The 18,287-nt window shown below is 48.8% G+C and overlaps 1 protein-coding gene across 1 annotated transcript in view; it reads left to right on the top strand.

Moving 5' to 3' along the window:
- LOC113407640 (1-phosphatidylinositol 4,5-bisphosphate phosphodiesterase gamma-1-like) overlaps positions 1 to 15,329 on the top strand; it is a 44,304-nt gene extending 28,975 nt beyond the window's left edge. The window contains exons 2-4 of the mRNA XM_026656793.1: positions 13,286 to 13,438; positions 14,394 to 14,487; positions 15,267 to 15,329. Coding sequence (XP_026512578.1) covers positions 13,286 to 13,438; positions 14,394 to 14,487; positions 15,267 to 15,318 — 299 coding nt within the window. The 3' untranslated portion in view covers positions 15,319 to 15,329. The remainder of the gene's footprint in view (positions 1 to 13,285; positions 13,439 to 14,393; positions 14,488 to 15,266) is intronic.
- Positions 15,330 to 18,287: the final 2,958 nt, after the last annotated feature.

The raw sequence follows: 18,287 nt of genomic DNA, 5'->3' as shown, positions 1-18,287 counted from the left end.
CTTGCTTTTGGCTTTCACAACATCCTCTGGCAACAAATTTCACAGGTTGACTATGCGTTGTGTGAAGAAGTACTTACTTCCTATTGTTTTTTTTAAGCCTGCTGCCTATTAATTTTATTGGGTGACCCCTTGTTCTCATGTTCTCTGCACCTTTAATGATTTTATAGACCTCTATCATATTCCCCCTTAGTCATCTCTTTTCTAAGATGAACAGTCCCAGTCTTTTTAATCTCTCTTCATATGGAAGCTGTTCCATACCCCGAATCATTTTACTTGCCTTACTTTGTACTTTTAAAAATTCTAATATATCTTTTATGAGATGGGGTGACCAGTGCTGTATGAAGTATTCAAGGTTGGGTGAACCATGGATTTCTTTAGTGGCATTCTGATATTTTCTGTCTTATTATCTAATATTCCTAACATTCGATTAGTTTTTTTGACTGCCATTGTACATTGAGCAGATGTTTTCAGAGAACTATCCACGGTGCCTCCAAGATCTCTTTCTTGAGTGGTAACAGCTAATTTAGACCCTCTCATTTTGTATATATAGTTGGGATTATATTTTCCAATGTTCACTGCTTTGCATTTATCAACATTGAATTTCATCTGCCATTTTGTTGTCCAGTCACCCAGTTTTGTAAGATCCCTTTGTAACTCTTCAGTCAGCTTTGGACTTAACTTATTAACTTTAGTATCATCTGCAAACTTTGCCACCTCACTGTTTACCCCTTGTTCCAGATCATTTATGAATATGTTGAACAGCATTGGTCCCAGTACAGATTCCTATTTACCTCTCTCCACTGTGAAACTGACCATTCATTTGTACACTTTGATTTCTATATTTTAATCAGTTACTGATTCACGAGAGGACCTTCCCTCTTATCCCATGACTGTTTACTTTGCTTAGGAGCCTTTGATGTGGGACCTTGTCAAAGGCTTTCTGAAAGTCCAAGTACAGTAACTCCTCACTTAACGTTGTAGTTATGTTCCTGAAAAATGTGACTTTAAGCGAAACGATGTTAAGCGAATCCAATTCCCCCATAAGAATTAATGTAAATCTCTCTCTCTCTCTCTCTCTCTCTCTCTCTCTCTCTCTCACACACACACACACACACACACACACACACACACACACACACACACACACACACACACACACACACACACACAAGTTTTAAACAAACAATTTAATACTGGTACACAGTGATGATGATTGTGAAGCTTGGTTGAGGTGGAGGAGTCAGAGAGTAGGCTATATCCCTTACTGCTAAATGATGAACTAGCAATTGGCTCAGCCCTCCAGGGTTAACTCTCTCACTCTGAGGCAGCAGGAATGGAGGGAGGGGGTATGTGTGAGAGAGAAATATGCGCATTTCCCCTTTAAGTACACTGTTTTGTTAATTAGATCAGCTTGCTGAGACCTCAGCTGCTGCAAGCTCCCTCCATCCTGAGCCCTGGTGTATCCCCCCTGCTCTTTGGAAGATGGGGTAAGCGGGGTGCAGGAGCAGGGGGGAGGGGGACACCCTGACATTAGCCCTCCTCTTCCTTTCCTCCCTCCCCCCCGCCCCCCGCACAGCAATCAGGAGTCTCGGGGAGCAGCTCCAAGGCAGAGGGCAGGAGCAGCACATGGCAGTGGCGGGAGGGACAGCTGCAATTGCTAGGCTGCTGGGTGGCTGCAGCACAGGGAACTTAGGGGAGGGGGGAGCTGTCGGTCCTCTCTGGTTCCAAGCCCCCCCACCAGCTAGCTGCAAGGGGCTGCTCTTCCTGCAAGCAGCAGACAAAGCAAGCGGCTGCCAAACGATGTTAGAAGGGAGCATTGCACAAGCATGTTCCTTAATTGATCAGCAACGTAACAACGAAACAATGTTAACCGGGACGACTTTAAGTGAGGAGTTACTGTACACTATATCCACTGGATCACTCTTGTCCCCACATGTTTGTTGACCCCCTCAAAGAATTCGAATAGCTTGGTGTGGCATGATCTCCCTTTACAAAAGCCATGTGGACTCTTCCCCCAACATATCATGTTCATCTGTGTCTGATAATTCTGTTCTTTCCTACAGTTTCAACCAGTTTCCCTGGTACTGAAGTTAGACTTACCAACCTGTCAGAGGCGACGCACGGGGTGGGGCACACAAGGTCATGCCCCTTCCTCCCCCCCCCCCAGATTTCTGCCTTCCATTTAGCACAGAGGTTTTCAAACTGTGTGGTGGCCCTAGGGGGATGCACCCCACAGTTTGAAAACCGTCATGTCCTGCCAGGAGCTGGTGGGAGCCACTTGGGTCCTGGCTCTCTGCACAGTGGGAGCTGGGGCGCTGGCTGGCTGCCCAGCAGCCCTGCCTGCCCCGCTTCCCGAGCTGTTCCACCTCTGCATGGCCAGGCGCTCCCCCAGCAGGGCCGGCAGCACAGCTCCGAGCTGCACCCCCGATGTGCTCTTCCTTCTCCCCTGAAGGAGACGAGCACCAGCTGGCAATGCCCCCTGGAGCTGGCCCCTGCCTACCGAGCCCATCTGCTGTGAGATGCTCCCCGAGGTGCTCGTTCGCTGCTGCCATGGTGCTCCTGGCTCCCCTGCCGCTCCTCAGCCCAGAGGCGACATGTGGAGTGGTCACATGCCCACCTCGAATCTTTAAATTGTGCCCCCCACGCCACTCATCAAGAGTTACGCATTGTCTCTGCAGCCTGTAATTGCTAGGATCACCTCTTGAGCCCTTTTTAAAAAAAATTAGTATTTCATTAGCTATCCTTCGGTCATCTGGTCCAGAGGCTGATTTAAGTGATAGGTTACGTACCACGGTTAGTGGTTCTGCAATTTCATATCTGAGTCCTTCAGAAGTCTTGGGTGAATCCCACCTAGCCCTGATGACTTATTACTGTTTAATTTATCAGTTTGTTCCACAACCTCCTGTAATGACACCTCAATCTGGGACAGATCCTCAGATTTGTCACCTAAAAAGAATGGCTGAGGTGTGGGAATCTCCCTCGCATCATCCACAGTGAAGACAGATGCAAAGAATTCATTTAGCATCTCCACAACAGCCTTGTCTTTCTTGAGTGCTGCTTTAGCACCTTGATTGTCCAGTAGCCCCACTGATTGTTTGGCAGGCTTCCTGCTTCTGATGTACCTAAATTTTTTTTTTCTGTTCGTTTTTGTGTCTTTTGCTAGCTGCTCTTCAAATTACAGTAGATGCTGATGGCATTAGTATGCCATAAACATCCTGTTGCTGAGGACATGAGAAGGGAGGAAATTAAGGTGCTGGAAACTATTGTGGAATTAAGAAAACATCACCACCCATCTCTGTGAAGCTAAATTTGCCCTGATCCACCCTACACAAGGTTCCAGGACAAGCTGTGGACCTGACTTACAAGGGCAGCTGCAGGAACAAATATAAATGTTGTACGAACTGTAATGTGAAAGCTTTCAACCAGCCCCAAGCAGTGCTTATTGAGAGCAGTCGGAGCAGTTCCTGGCGGGGGGGGAGTTTGGATGGATTGTAGGAATTTGACTGGTCCATAGAAGGCTTCAAACTTCTTCCTCAGGGGTCAGGTCAGGTTAGACATGACATGGGGGGAGCGAACATGGGGCAAAACACAGAAAGCAAAGCACAGTAGCCAGGTGTGAATGCTATGGTAAAACACCGGCATGCCATCACCTAGTTTGAGAAGTGGACTCTCTCCACGTGAAGAGACAATGGGCACTGCTTCACATCTCCATTCCCTGAGACAGAGCTTCTTAAGACCTCGGTCAAAGTTAAGGACTCCTGGATGGACTTTACTGACCTCAGCGACAAAGACACTGACTCTGCTGTGATGGCATGGTTGGGCCAAGCTACTTGGAGACTCACGCTGGCTTCTGCTGAAGTGGGAGCCGGCCGGCCGCAGCTGAGTGGAATTCAGAAAACCACCAGTGTGCGTCAATCTTTGGTCACCATCTGCGTGTGGCTCTCTCTCCTGCTCCCAAGGATGCTGGAGACTCAAGGGGAGGACCTTGTGATTCTGTAGTGCTTGCCGCAACTGAGGACACACTTAACCATCAGCAGGTGATTTGGCTTCCTTTGTTGCCGCCTCACTCTTTACCCATCAGTGCCCTGGGACATTGGCTGCAGGCTCTTTTGAGGCCAGTTTTAAATAGGAAACCAGCACCAAAGGTTTAGAAATGCATGACGACTGCAGTCTGCCATCATTTTGACCTGAGGTAAATTTGGGTTCCCAAGCCTGGTGGGTAACTGTGTGTGTGAGGAGTGGATCATCTCTCTGGTAGTGCGATGTGAGGTCTTGATGCACTCCATGCTGTGCAAAGCTAAGAAGCCAAGGTCTCTGCCCCAGCACATCTACAGTGTAATCCATCCAAGGTGCGTGTGAGGGACCAGTCAAATTTACATAAACATAATTGCTAATTTACATATATTTGACTATTCTTGGCCTGTTGGAAAACAAAGAGGGTGCTTAAAATCCATTTTCCACATCTTCCGGGGCAGCTCTATCCACTTTCCTCAGGGGACATGAGCCTCTTTTGTCCTCTGGAGTTCCCCAGCACTCCACTCCTGGAGCTGCCCCACATCTGCCTTCAGCCCCATTCCTCCTCTTCTGAGATCTGAGCCCCCTTTTCCCTGTCGCATCTTGCCTCCCAGCTCTCTGCTCCCCTCTTTCCTCTTGGCTGACCCCTCTCCCCATGGATGCTGTTTGACATTTGACTAATGTCTGTCAATATTTTAAAGACCAGAATCATCCATTTCCTGGCTGAAAGGGACTCTGGACAACGGGCATCTCAAGAGCAGTCAATCTTCCTGGACAGGACCTATTGCTCTCTTCCTTCTCTCCCCTGTGCAGTGTCATGGTCATAGTTGTGTCAGCCAGCGGTCAGATCTTGGAGCAGGCCTGAGAAAACCACCCGCCTTCCCACAGTCTGAGGTTAGGCAGGTTTGCCCGCAGTTCGCTCTGCTGCGTGCTGCTCTGATGAGCCAAGGGGTGACTACCGCTCCCTGGGGCAGGATGTTGTTAAAGTCAGTACCCCGACCTTCTAGCCAGAATGGAAGAAGCTGGGAGGCGGCGTAAGCAGGTGAGCTGTGCATGGGGTGGCACTTGAGAGGCTAAGCAAAGCTGGGGGTGGATCTAATACAGGGATCGGCAACCTTTGGCACGCGGCTCGCCAGGGTAAGCACCCTGGCTGGCCGGGCCGGTTTGTTTACCTGCTGCGTCCGCAGGTTTGGCCGATCGCGGCTCCCTCGGGCCGCGGTTCGCTGCTCCAGGCCAATGGGGGCGGCGGGAAGCAGCAGCCAGCACATCCCTTGGCCCGCGCCGCTTCCTGCCGCCCCCATTGGCCTGGAGCGGTGAACCGCGGCCAGTGGGAGCCACGATCGGCCGAACCTGCGGTCGCGGCAGGGAAACAAACCATCCCGTCAGGGTGCTTACCCTGGTGAGCCACATGCCAAAGATTGCCGACCCCTGATCTAATATTAGGCTTTCCGTCCTTGAACGTGTTCCCGAGAGTTGTTCCCTGTTCCAGAATCACTGGAAAGTGTCCAGTTGGCTCCAAGCTGGCTAGCTTCTGATTTCTGTTTCAACCCCCTCCACTGGTCCAGGTGTACGCTGCCCCCCCCCAGCCTCCCAGCACAATCCTCCAACCCAACCACCCTCTTCCAGTTAATAAAGCCACAGGACTCGTTCTGCACATCCCGAGAATGCAGGTGCTAACAAGGCTTAGTGAAAGCGTAACCCAACCCAAGCATGAGGGATCAATAACCTCTGGCCAACGCATTCCTTGTGGAAAACAGGACTGAGCTTGCAGTCTGTGGAGGGGCTCTGGGCTTCCTGTTTCCTTTCAAGGGGGTGGCTGGTGTGTGCTAAGTCGTCCTTGTTTATTTGTGGCTCTTGTGAACTGAGGTGGGAGTAGATGGGGTTTGTTTTATTGTCAGACAGGATGTTACAGTTGCTGCTAGGGGTGGGAGGGACAGAGAGGAGGGCAAAATCCTTGGGCTGGAGGATTCTCTTGGGGTGAGAACCGAGGCATGAATCTAAGGGGCTGCGGGAAGCACTGAGCATTCTTGCCCTGTATCTGTTGGTATGTATAGGGCTGATGAAGCTTGGATATGAACAGGGAAGTAACCCTTAAGTCATGTCGGCATCTCCCCTCTTTGGGAGGATACAGGTTTGGGTGGATGGATGCTTATCAAATGGAAAGGAGACAGAATCATCCAGGGAAAGCGACTTGGATGTTTCGGTGTCTGTCAGATCAGGGCCTTCACATGTGCAATTTCTCTCCAAGGAGTATCTTCCTCGTAGTATGTGAAGGGGCTGGGGAGATTCTTGAGCTGCTAGGGGTGGCGGATGAGTAGAGCCCTGAAAAGTGGCTACTCTGCTGCTGCATGGTACAAAAGAAGCTGCTGAGAAGGGAGAAGAGAAGTTGTATGTGCTAAACCCCAGTTCTCTCCAGATGCACATGCAAGTGTGTCTGTGCAGTTGAGAGAGAGCAGAACAGGCAGCAGTGAGCTGCTATGCACTCTGGGCTAGCAGTTGTCACACTGCTCCCTCTTGGAGCAGAGAGAGACAAGTTTGTGCTGTGAAGTCAGTTACTCCCAGAAGAGTGGGTGCTTGGGTTTCTGAGAAGCTTCTGGTTTGATTGGCTTTTCTCCAAAAGTGATATATTTGCATGAATGCAAGTGTCAGGTGTGCACTGAGACCCCGGCTTTCTCTGCACTGACAGAGGCGTGGGTTTTTTTGTTTTGTTTAAAGTGAAGTAATTAACGCAGGATAGTTATCTCACTGCAAAATCCGAATGGAGACACGGCAGGTATTGTCTTTTGCTGCAAGGCCTATAGGTCAGCATTATACTGGCTGCCTGGGTTGACCCGCTCTAGTTTATCACACGATACAACTGTGATTTGTCTCCACTCTGTTTTTACAGCAGGACAGCTAATGCGCCTTGGTGATCCCATGGTAAAAACAGACCTGTTCAGCCAGTGAAGACCGAGCTGCTGAGTCTCTTCTAGCCACATCCTGTATTTAAAGTCCTTCACAGGAATAGCCTGTAGCCCTGCACTGTCGCTCTCGTAAGCCATGTTGGACCATTACTGTGGAATGCTGCAGTATTAGGGTGACCAGATGTCCTGATTTTATAGGGAAAGTCCCGATTTTGGGGGCTTTTTCTTAGATAGGCACCTATACCCCCCCACCCCGTCCCGATTTTTTACACTTGCTATCTGGTTACCCTGTGAAGTATCGTCTTGAAAATGGATAAAATCCTGTAAAGATCCCAGTAAAATACATTGAGCTGAACTCTCCATGGAGTTACTTCTGATTGAAATTAGTGCAGCTGAGAGCAGAGGTTGGCTCTTTGTGCATTAAGTACTGCATGGGAGGGGGGGTGGAGGGAAGAATGAACAATAGAGCTTTTAGGCAAACCATATCTTCACTGCTGCTCTTCAATACAAGGAAGGCCCCCCTGTGTTAAGGAAGAGGCCCTGAGTGGAATTCCCCTTGTATCGCAGACTCTGGGTGGTGATGAGATCGGTAGGTAGACACATGGAAACAGTGTGTTTGGAAGAATTATTTTTGGATCTGTTAGTCCATTTGATTTATATATATATAAAGTTTGGCGCTCTGTGTTGACTCAGTTGACAGTGCTGTCGGGATTCCTGTGACTAGACAGAGGTGGGAAGAGAAGTGTTACAAAGAGCCTTGTACAGTCCTGAATGGGAGAACTGATCCCCTGCCACTCTCTGGGAACTGGCAGGGAGTTGAAGGTTGTGGGCTGGGGAGTCATTAGTGGTTCTTGCTACAGGCTAGCTGTGCCCTATGCCAAACAGGAGGCACACGGCGGTGTACGCCAATCAACTTCATAGCGGTTTCTAGCCCTGTCAAAAATATGGGTTCTTCCAAGGCAGCCGGGACAGGTGGCAACCCTAAATAGTTGAATCAGCAGTTGGGGGATCAGCTGCACCCTTCTACCTTTGGGGTGTTACACTGAAATGTGTGTGCACGTATGGGCGTGCAGTGACAAATGGATCCAAGTGGTGGCCTCTATTTCCAATGTTTTAACGCTATTTGTAATCTACCCCACTGGTAACAGATAAAGAGTTCCTCCAACTGCACATCCCAGGTTACTTGAGTTGCAGTTAGTAAGGTGTTCCTTACCGTGGTTTGATACTTGGTCAGGAGCGAACACGCTTGTTTGCTGTCCTGCCCAGAGCCTTCCGCCTGTGCTGCTGTTGGCTGGCGTGTCAGATTTCCACCCAGCCAAATAAACTGCACTAAAATGAAGGGCCATGTTACTCCCCTGTCTGTACAGCGAGTGGAGCTACACCAGGGTAGAATTACAGCCCACGTTTGCAGTAAGCTGTATTCTGAATTGCTTGGAAACATTGGGTGTCTAGAAAATGTGACTCACAAATGTCATTATTCGGTTCCCCTGAGGATTAAAGAAACACTTTTCCAGGAAGCAAGTGGTTCTTGTTTTTTGAGAGTAATCAAAATCCTTTCCCAGAATCTGCTCTGGGGAGGGCTGGTAGTGAGGTGTCCCCTTGCCCTCCTGCTTTCAGATCCAGCCAGTCTATCTCCATTTACAGTGAACCCGTCCCTGTCCTATCTTGGCACAGCTTAAATAGATCGCATCGAATTTGAAACCTCTCCATCCTGTTCCTTGTTCTAGATGCTGTCTTAAAGCGAGATCACTTGGCTGGGTGTGTTGAGAGGACCGTAGCTGGGATGTTCTGGAGCTCCATTCCGTGTTGGGAGTGCCTACTGGCTTGCACTGTGTCCCAGCAGCATGACGCTGGGGCGGCCGAGTCTGAGGTGGGGAGGATTTCCACCTCAAGCCTGTTCTTGTGCCCCAATCAGTCTGATCCTGCAGGCTGTTGGCATTCATTATAGCTGCATGTTGTCTTCACGCTGATACGGTTTGGGCACTCAGGTTCTAACTGAAGTTTAACTTGTCCCGTTTCGCTGCTGCCTTTCTGCTGGACCTTTCACCTGGGGGAAACAGGCTGACGTACCGGCTGTTCATAACCTGAGATGAATGTATCCTATATGACAAATGTAAGATCTGCACCATGAGGTTCTTGGTGCCAGCCCTGACTGGGGTGTAGCATCTGAAGTCCGCCCACGTCTCGGGTCCAGCCACAGCAAGTGGGGTTCCACTAAATTATCGAAGGCGTATAGTGATGAGCCCCCAGTTGGCAGAACCAAGAAATAGCTGTTGTCAGTCATGCTGGTGATTTTGGCGATGTGGGAATCTGTTACCTCGTCAACGGGCTGTGAGAGGGCCATGATTTTCAGTCACTGCCGCCTTCATCTAGGGTTGCTTCCTTCTTAGATTTGTCCTGTTGTGCTGTCATCTCCATGTCCCATAATGATACTGTTATGTCTGCCCCAGAGCAAAGTTGGGATTTTCTGTGTGAGCCAGATCCAAAGCCTGTTGAACTCATGTAGCAAGCAAAGGTTAAACCCTTTAAATTGGGACAGGTGGCCACCCTGTATCCTCCTTCCACCTCCCTCCTCACCCGATCCTAATCAGGGGCTTGTGTTTCTTTAAATGCTTCATGACAAGGATTCCAGTTAGGGGGTTGTTTTCGGTAGTTGAATTTGCTTTTCATACCTTTTTTAAATATTTGCTCTCTGGTAGCTGCTGAGCAGTAAAATACGAGAGATTTCCTGTTGGGTTGTGGGGAGGGTTCCATTTTGGAAGCAGGACAGACCTTGGATTCAGTGAAACCTCTCTGGTTCTGTGGGGAATAAGCCATAATTAGAACGCGGCAGGTTTTCTTTTGTTGGTTCCTGCATTGTGCTTTTCCTGTGGCCGGTTGAGTGCCGTCCAGATGTTTGGTATTCAGCCGTATCTGGCTGGGGGAAGGCCAGGGAAATGTGCTGGTGTTGCATTAATGTAGACAGTGGCTCTGGCAAGCTGAGCTTGCAGCTCTGCAGATGTATACAAACCTGGCACCACTCGGGGAGGCAGAGGCCAGTGTGATTCCTATTCATTGCTAGACTCGCTAGGGGATTCCGTGCAAGGGAGGCGTGGACAGAAGTGGCTTGTGTGATCTATTTTGAGTGGGAGTGGTTGCAGGGAAGAGTGAAAGGGACACTGGTCAGTAGTTTAAACCAAAGAATATGATGGTTTTAAAAACAGCTCGTAATTAGGAGAGGAACAGATTCTAAATACATGGCGGCTCCAAGGCTATGGAACTTTGTTAAACTGGATTTGATTAAACTGAACTGCATGTTGTATGTTCATTTCCATAAGTTCAGGGAGGAAAAACCTTATTTATACAATTATTATTATTATTATTATTATTATTTATTTGTTTTGTTCTCTTGGGAAAAAAACTACAGCCTTAAATAGTAAAATGATTCCAAGATGTGGTTACGCTTGTGGGGGGAACTGTTTGAAAATGTGAGAATGAAATGTTCAGGAACTCCGAATAATCTTAACTCTGCCCCCGTATCTCACTGCTCTTGTCTATTATCCATATCTGGCAGATAAGAAATGCTTATCATTGAGTATGGCAATTTGACAAGGCTTCGCACTGGTTGTGTAACGGACACAAATAGTTCTGTATCTTTTGCCAATGAAAGTGTCATTCATTGCGTGCAACATTCATTCTACTCTGTCTGGAAGAGCTAAGGTGCTAATGTGTCCCACTTAGTTTGGTGAGTGATATACTTACAGTTAGGTTTGTGGTTAGTGTTGCTAGAGTGGATGGGATCAAAGTGGTTGGCTATAGAGGCTGGGCTGTATGACTTACAATGTTAATTACCCTCCCCCTCATGTAACACATGGATTCTCAAATTGGGGAGGGGGGCATCACATTATGATCACACTCCCTTTTTTGTGGCCAGACTCGAGGAGGAGGGTCCCAAAACATTTTTCTGTCGTAACACGAGGTCACTGCATAGGAAGGTTGAGAACCACTTACAAGGTGTGGAATAGAGATACTTGTAGAGGTGCTGGCGATGGCAATAGATGTGGCTTTTCAACTTCCGTTGAAATGGTGGATATAGACTCTGTGTGTGTGTGTATGTGTATTAGTCAGTAAGAGAAAATCTTGATAAGATCTTGACTCTATTTGGAAGGGTTTTGGTGTGTATGTGTAGGGTAAGAGCTGAGATGTTAGCATAGCAATCTTGGGAAGGGGCTGAGAACTGAAGGAGAAAAGAAGACCGTGGTCCAGTAGGAATTGTCTGTAGTGGGCACAGGATGGTATGTCGAGTATCAAACGGCGTAGCAGAAGGGTGCAGCTTTCAGTATCGTGGCAGAGCATATACAGTGTGGACTGTGTCAGACATTTTGGCAGGGATTTGGAAGCTGTGTGAAGGCCCGTTTGCAGTAATTTACCCCTGCGTTTCCAGCCAAACGTAACTTTAAAAGTAAACTTCAACCTTGGTTTGCTTTCACATTTTTAAAAAAAGGTCTAAGAAGCTCCCTGTCCCTCAAATTATAGATTTGAACTTTAAAACTGCAGCTTAACTAAACTGGGTGGGAGAGTGCGGTGGTATGGGAGTTTCTGAGAATTTTCCTCCCTCAATAAGCGTAATACATGATCAGTGACACCTTGGTGTATGTGTTTGATCGGCCTGGATTTTGACTGATGTATTAAACTATGTCCAGTTCAGATCTTTTTGACCCTCTTCCATACTGTCGGTTCACGTGCAGGCTTGTTAAAGTTCGCAGCTGCGTGATGAGCAGTAACAGACTACGAGCAACCAGGGTTTATAAACTCAGTGGCATTCTCAAAGTGTAGAAAGTGTTGTCCTGACTATGTCCAAAGCTAACCCACCAGACTTCACACCAAAGGCACCATCCTTGTTGATTTTCAGCGGAGTAAGCCGAGTTCAGAGATTCTAGGCCAAACCATATTTGATGGATGACCTGAGTCAGGAGGGGGCTGTGGGGAAAGAGAGTTGGAAAACATTACAAAGTGCAACCTCAAGTAGCCCCTGCATGAACAGAGTTGGTAGATCTCAATCCAGTAAAAAGGGATCCCACCAGAGAAATTTCTACCACCACAGCTGACCCTAGCTGAGAGTCTCTTAGTTGAGAAACCAAGGACTGAACAAGTCCCGGAGATTGAAATGCCCTCTCAACCCCTTTGAGGGCAGGGCTAAGGTGCACAGCTGGGGTGAGAGGAAGCTTGCACTTAGACACTGGGTCTGGCTGTGCAAGGCTCTGTAACCCGCATCAATAAACACAAGCCTCTTAAGGAGGAGAGAGGCAGGTCAGGATAAGAACAAGGAAGGGAGTTAAAATAACTAGGGGCCAAATGCTTCCTGTGCCAGGCTTGGAGTAGGAGGTAATGCCGGGGTTGTTGGGAGGAGGCCTCCTTTGCCACCTCTCCGGGTTGTGGAGCAGCCGTGGAATTGCTCCGAGTCTGCTCCCGACTATGCTGAAGCTGGGCTAGGCCTGCAGGGAGCTATGCTGGCTCTGCAGGGAGCTATGCTGGTGGATCCGCTAGTCCCCACGTCACTGTGCGGAGATGTCGGAGAAAACTGGATTCCAGTGCGTGTGAAACAGACACTCCTGCTGCAGAGGGTCATTAAATTGCCCCCACACCACCATCCCTGCCCGGGCTCCTTGTCCTTCCACAGAATGGAGCGGGATTTATTGCAGGTGAAGCAATGATGAATGGTTTTATAAAGCAGCCTCCCCATCCCTGCCCTTCAACTTATCCAGGCAAATGCAGTTTGTTATGTCTGGGTTTTCAAAGAGTTAGGTGCCCAACTCCCCTAGGCCTTGTCTAGCACCAACAGTGTGTAATGGCTGCTAATGTCACCTGTGTACCCAGAAGTCCCTTGGATAATGATAGTCACGTTATCCGTGCCCTTCCCTGGGCCTTCTCTAGTGACTGAGGGATCCTGGGGCCTTTCCAACAGCCGTGATGCCAATGAAAAGTGCAAGCCGCAAGGTTACTAGAGAGGGCAGCCTGCCTGCACAAGCCTAGGGATAGCATGTATCTGTAGGGCATTTGTAGCGCTTTACAGCTTCAGAACACTGAGTGGCCATTTACTAATGAATTCTCCAGACACCCTTGTGAGCTAGCTAGGATAAATCACAGCCAGTTTTGCAGAAGGGAAAGCTGAAATGAAGTGATTTGGCTGAGGTCATGCAGGAATCAGTGGCAGAGCAGAGAATTCAACTTCAGCCTCTCCAGTCCTAGGCTAATGCCTAACCATTGGGCCATGCTCTCCTCTCCCCTGTTCCCTCCTTCATTGGTGTGTTTGAGAACTCAGATACCCCATGGCTGTTCTGCTACATTTTCAGTCCTCTCATTTCCTTTTCCTTCCTCTTTTCCCCCAGTCGATATTCGTGAAATCCAAGAGATTCGTCCAGGAAATAATTCCCGAGATTTTGACCGATACCAGGAGGATCCCTCTTTCCGGTCAGACCCGTCTCACTGCTTCGTCGTCCTCTATGGAATGGAGTTCAGGCTGAAAACTCTCAGCCTGCAAGGTAGGCAGTCCCCTCCGTTAGCTTTGCATTTGCAAGGTCATTTTGATTGCATGCTCCTCGGGGCATTTAACGTAAGATCAGTGCCAAAGGTAGTGTAGACATTCTCATTTTGGTTTAAGGGTGGCTTGTTTCAGATTAGCGTAGGTCAGTTAGGAACAGGCTTAAACTAAAACTGAGACAAGCCACTCTAAACAGCCTTCGGCACTGATTTCCCTATATCGGTTTACAAACCAATTTAAGTTAAATCGGTGCATCTTTCTCCTGTAGACAAGCCTTGGTGGGCAGCCGTGCTGGCTTCTGCATATGCAAGACAACGGTGTCTTCTACACGGCGATTGCCAGACCGCACAGGGAGAGAGATGTTATTTTCTAGCTTCAAAGAGGATACAGCAAACAATGGGGAGGTTAAAAAGAAATCCGCGCACATTCTAAAAATAGCTGTTGCTTGTGTCTCAAGAGCAGCTGAAATTCGCTCCTTGAAAACAAACAGGCACCAAGAAACCCCAGGGCCTTGTCAGCGAGGTGGCTTAGAACGCTGAGTATGGAGGTGAATAGGAACCGACCAGTCATGTGTATTGAGAGAGATGTGGGTGAGAGCTTAGTAGTGAGAGCTGATGGTCGGAGACAATCTCACTGGGAGAACTGCTGTCTGAGGGAGACGTTCTGGGGAGCAGGAGAGGATCAGAGATCAGCAAGGTGGGAGTTACTGACAATGCAGGGAAGGGATGGGCACTGGAGGGGAGAACAGACAGGGGTGCTGTATTTTTTTTATATTAGGCAATGGATGGTGAAAGAGGGGTTGACACGGATCCACCTTGTGGTGATGTTTAGGCCCCTGGCCTGGCTGGATCCACTTCCTCCTGCCATGCTGCAGCTGTGCCGGGGCTTCCTCCATGGAAGCCAGGGTCAGTGCGGCTGCCTCATTCCTTCATGGGCCCTGTTCTTTATTTTCACAGCCACATCCGAGGATGAAGTCAACATGTGGATCAAAGGGTTAAACTGGCTGGTGGGAGATACTCTCAGAGCCCCCACCCCCCTGCAAATCGAAAGGTAAGGCGAGCATCAGGGAGGTGAGGAGCCAATGACACCAAGGCGGGCACAGGGCAGGCAGCCGCTCTGCTGGCTTGCCCCTCACCGCTTTGCTCAAGCACCTGACTTGGCAGCAGCGTCTTTGCTTTGGTCCAGTTTGTCCTCAGAGCCCTTCTCCGCCAATGCACTTCAGTCCTCGCCCTCCTCCATTTCTCTGTGGCTCCAGACACCATGGTCTGCGCCAAGACGGCTGTCTGTCTTGTCCTTTCCTGCAGCATCCCTGCAACCCCACCCCGCTCTGCCAAGGCATCCGAATCCTCACTGGTAGCATCGCCTCTTCCAGATATGCTTTTGTGCTAAGTCACCTCAGCAGCCCTGCCAATTGGGTGAGAGCTTCTGGGATCTGAGTAAGGAGCCACTTAGAGCTTAGGCTGAGAGAGGCCCACCTCATTCCACTTATGAACTACAAAGGGTTTGAGCCCAGGGCTCCCTAAGCAAAAGGTTTCATTGCATTGACCTGCTGTGGTAGTGATCCTCCTCTTGCTCCATGATCAGGAAGAGCCTGATCCTGCATGCAGTAGGGGTTCTGGGTGCATAAAAAAATGTCAGAACACAGGTCTGCAATAAGAAACTAACCTGCTTCACAGGGGTGCAGCCAGGCATTCTGATGGGTGCGGGGGGATGACACCGAAGGGAGTTGAGGACAATTCAGTACCTGGCAGAATTAGGCCTGGAGAGAATGTTGGATACCGAGCAATCAAGATTTATGTAGTAAAACGACCGTGTGCGTTTCCTTTTAGGTGGCTCCGGAAGCAGTTCTACTCGCTGGATCGCAACCGAGAAGACAGGTAAAGAGAGAGGAGCTCTTGTTTACGCAGATTTAGGTATTTAGAAAAGTTGGGCCTGTTTTACTCAGTGCTAAAGTCTCAAAATTGAAGACGTCTCAGGTGCTCCTCACTTGGCATAAACTGTGAAATGCATTTAGAAACCAAACGTGTAATACGGGCATTTGAGCACCTACTGGTGCTGTCCCTCCTTCTAAAGATCAAAACTAAGGGCTTGGCTACACACACATTTAGTTGGTGTCAAGCTGGGGTGTAAATTTACCTTGCACTAGCCTGCGGTGCACTAACTGTCTGTGTGGATCTTGCTGATAGCACATTAACAGTTCCTTAGTGAGCTTTGATCTACCCTGCTTTGGCATGGGACTAGCTCAAAGCTCACTAAGGAATTATGAATGCATCAGCAGGGTCCACAGGGACCATTCATTTCAAGGCAGGCTAGTGTGGGGTAGATTCACACCCCAGTTCATTGCGAACGAAACATTGGCGTAGACAAGCCCTAAGACACAGTCTTGCAGCTCTTACTCTGGTGAGCAATTCTGTTGAAGTTCGTGGGGCTTGCTGATCTGAGTGAACCTTGCTCATCTGAGCTAGGCTTGTAGAATCAGGCTCCTAATTTGTAACACTGATAACATACGGGTTTAGTGTATTGGTGTTTCCCTCTGACTTTTAAAGGGCTTTGTCAGTTTTAGCTGAAGTCCAAAGCGTAGGCTGTGTGGGTTTTTTTAAGAGGCTTTATATACCCTAAGAGGAGTCTAAATCTTTTCATGGTTATTTGAAATACTCCATGTAAACAGGTTTTTTTGTTTTCTGTTGACCCTGTGGAACTCTTTGCCAGAGGATGTTGTGAAGGCCAAGACCATTACAGGGTTCAAAAAAGAACTAGATAAATTCCTGGAGAATAGGTCCATCAATGGCTATTAGCCAGGATGGGCAGGAATGGTGTCCCTAGCCTCTGTTTGCCAGAAGCTGGGAATGAGCGACGGGATGGATCGCTGGATGATGACCTGTTCTGTTCATTACCTTTGGGCACCTGGCACTGGCCACTGTTGGAAGACAGGATACTGGGCTAGATGGACCCTTGGTCTGACCCACTAGGGCCATTCTTATGTTCTTATGACCCGTTCCCTGTAGTTAGGAATGCAAAACACCAGGGTATTGGGGTCTCCTGGGAACCAGCAGGGGAAACTGAGCCATGGAGCCCCAATTGAACCATACCGTGCAAAGCAATATACAGCAGCAACAGCCCAATCGGTGCTAAAACCTTTTATTTGTGTTACTTTCCCCACCCCTCAACCCCCATCACCCCCTTGTTTCTCACCCATTTGTCTTGTCTTTTAGACTGTGAGCTCTTTGGGGCATGGACTGCGCCATTGACAGTGTGTTTGTGCCGGTCCCATCCTGGTTGAGGTCTCTTGGTGGGACTCCCTCTCCCCTACCGTGAGGAGGGCTGGTCTGAGGTCTGGGCACCGTGTAAGCTCCGCTGGGATTTCAGTGGTGTGTAGATTTGTGCACAAAGGTGAATTTCATCCAGTGAGAGGAGCTCTGCCCTCTGAACTCCGCCACTGCTGACATGAATTTAAATGGGTACTTGTTCAGACTGCCCTCCACACCAGAGTCAGCAGCCGTCTCCTCTTAGGGCACTGTTCCCTGCCTCCTTTCATTTTCCATGACATGGTTCTCCTTAGTGATGTTAACAGAGCACATTAACCTTTCACTATTGATTTTTTTTTTTTTTTTTGTAAGTGCCTTTCCCCTTGAGATGTGAAACATTCGTCCATTACCGCTGAACAGTGAGAGAAGGGGGTGCGGGGGAAGGCTGTGGAGGCATTGCTCATGCAGCAGTGTGTGTCCTCAGATTACAATAAGAAACCTGCTGGACTCCATCTGCCAAAGGGTTATATCTGCCCCCTTTATTTATCTAGGCATTAATGCCATGCTTATTGCCATGGTGACTGGGATTAAATATTCCAAAACGTCTCCTGTTTGTCCTTTCGCCGTTCTGCTGATTGTGTTGTATGGCGGGAAGGCCAGCAAGTTCCACGTTCCACCCGAAGGCTTGTTACTCTAATCCCTGCAGGAAGCCACTGCCACGCTCATGACACAGCAGCCCGGGAACGTCTCTCCCGTGTTCGTGAGCTTTGCTTTTGCTTTGTGGCATGTTGCTGTCCTGGGAATGTGACAGGTGGGTTTGTATCATGGTGGGGTATCACGGGCCGTTTTCACAGAAGGCCTTGAATACCAGAACCAATCCTTGACTCTGCATTTAGTGGGAAACCAGTGGTATGAACAGATCCCTTGGGGGCATCCGTTGTCCTCTGACATTTCACATCACCTGCTGATCTGTGCCCTGCCAGGGGAGAGCCTGCCACCTCTGTCGTGATCGCCCACTCTCCCTTCTGCAGTCTGTGAGCCTGTTTTTCAGCTGCAGCTCATTCTGACCCAGTGCTGGCTCTGGGCAGAAACAGGCCTCTGAACTCAAGCAGCCTGGGCGTAATCAAACCTGGCCAAAATACAGGGCAGAGCATGTATGAGAGAGGGAGGGGAGTGCTTCATGTTGCTTGGATCCGGATGGACTTCTGTCCGTGTATCATGGCATGGTGAGAGTGTTGCCTTGTCCATTCTGAATGTGCCACTTAGAGGACTGGAGAGGTGATTAATGCTTGTGCAGCAGAGAGGAACAGAAGTGTTGTCTTTAGTATGTTCTAGCAGCGCTAATGCATTTAATGGACCTCTGTAATTGTTACTTGTTTTTTAAATATTTTAAAACTCTGTTTTCCTGTTTCCACTGCTCCTTGTGTGTTCTTGGGGGCTGGGAAGGGGGGGAGCAAAGATACAACTGATTGGCTCATTTAAACAGAGTCCTTGTTAAGGTGAGTGCTAATGGGGCTTCTCTTTGTATGAGAGGGTAAGAGCCAAATTACCAGGCTCAGGCCTCCAAATCTAAATGCCAGCTATATCTTTTGCATGTTTAGCTGG

This window comes from Terrapene carolina, unplaced genomic scaffold (genome assembly GCF_002925995.2).
Source record: "Terrapene carolina triunguis isolate 2854851 unplaced genomic scaffold, T_m_triunguis-2.0 Scaffold233, whole genome shotgun sequence".
NCBI classification, from domain to species: Eukaryota; Metazoa; Chordata; order Testudines; family Emydidae; genus Terrapene; species Terrapene triunguis.
Note: the sequence above shows the minus strand (reverse complement) of the source record. Positions and strands in the feature narration are given on the sequence as shown.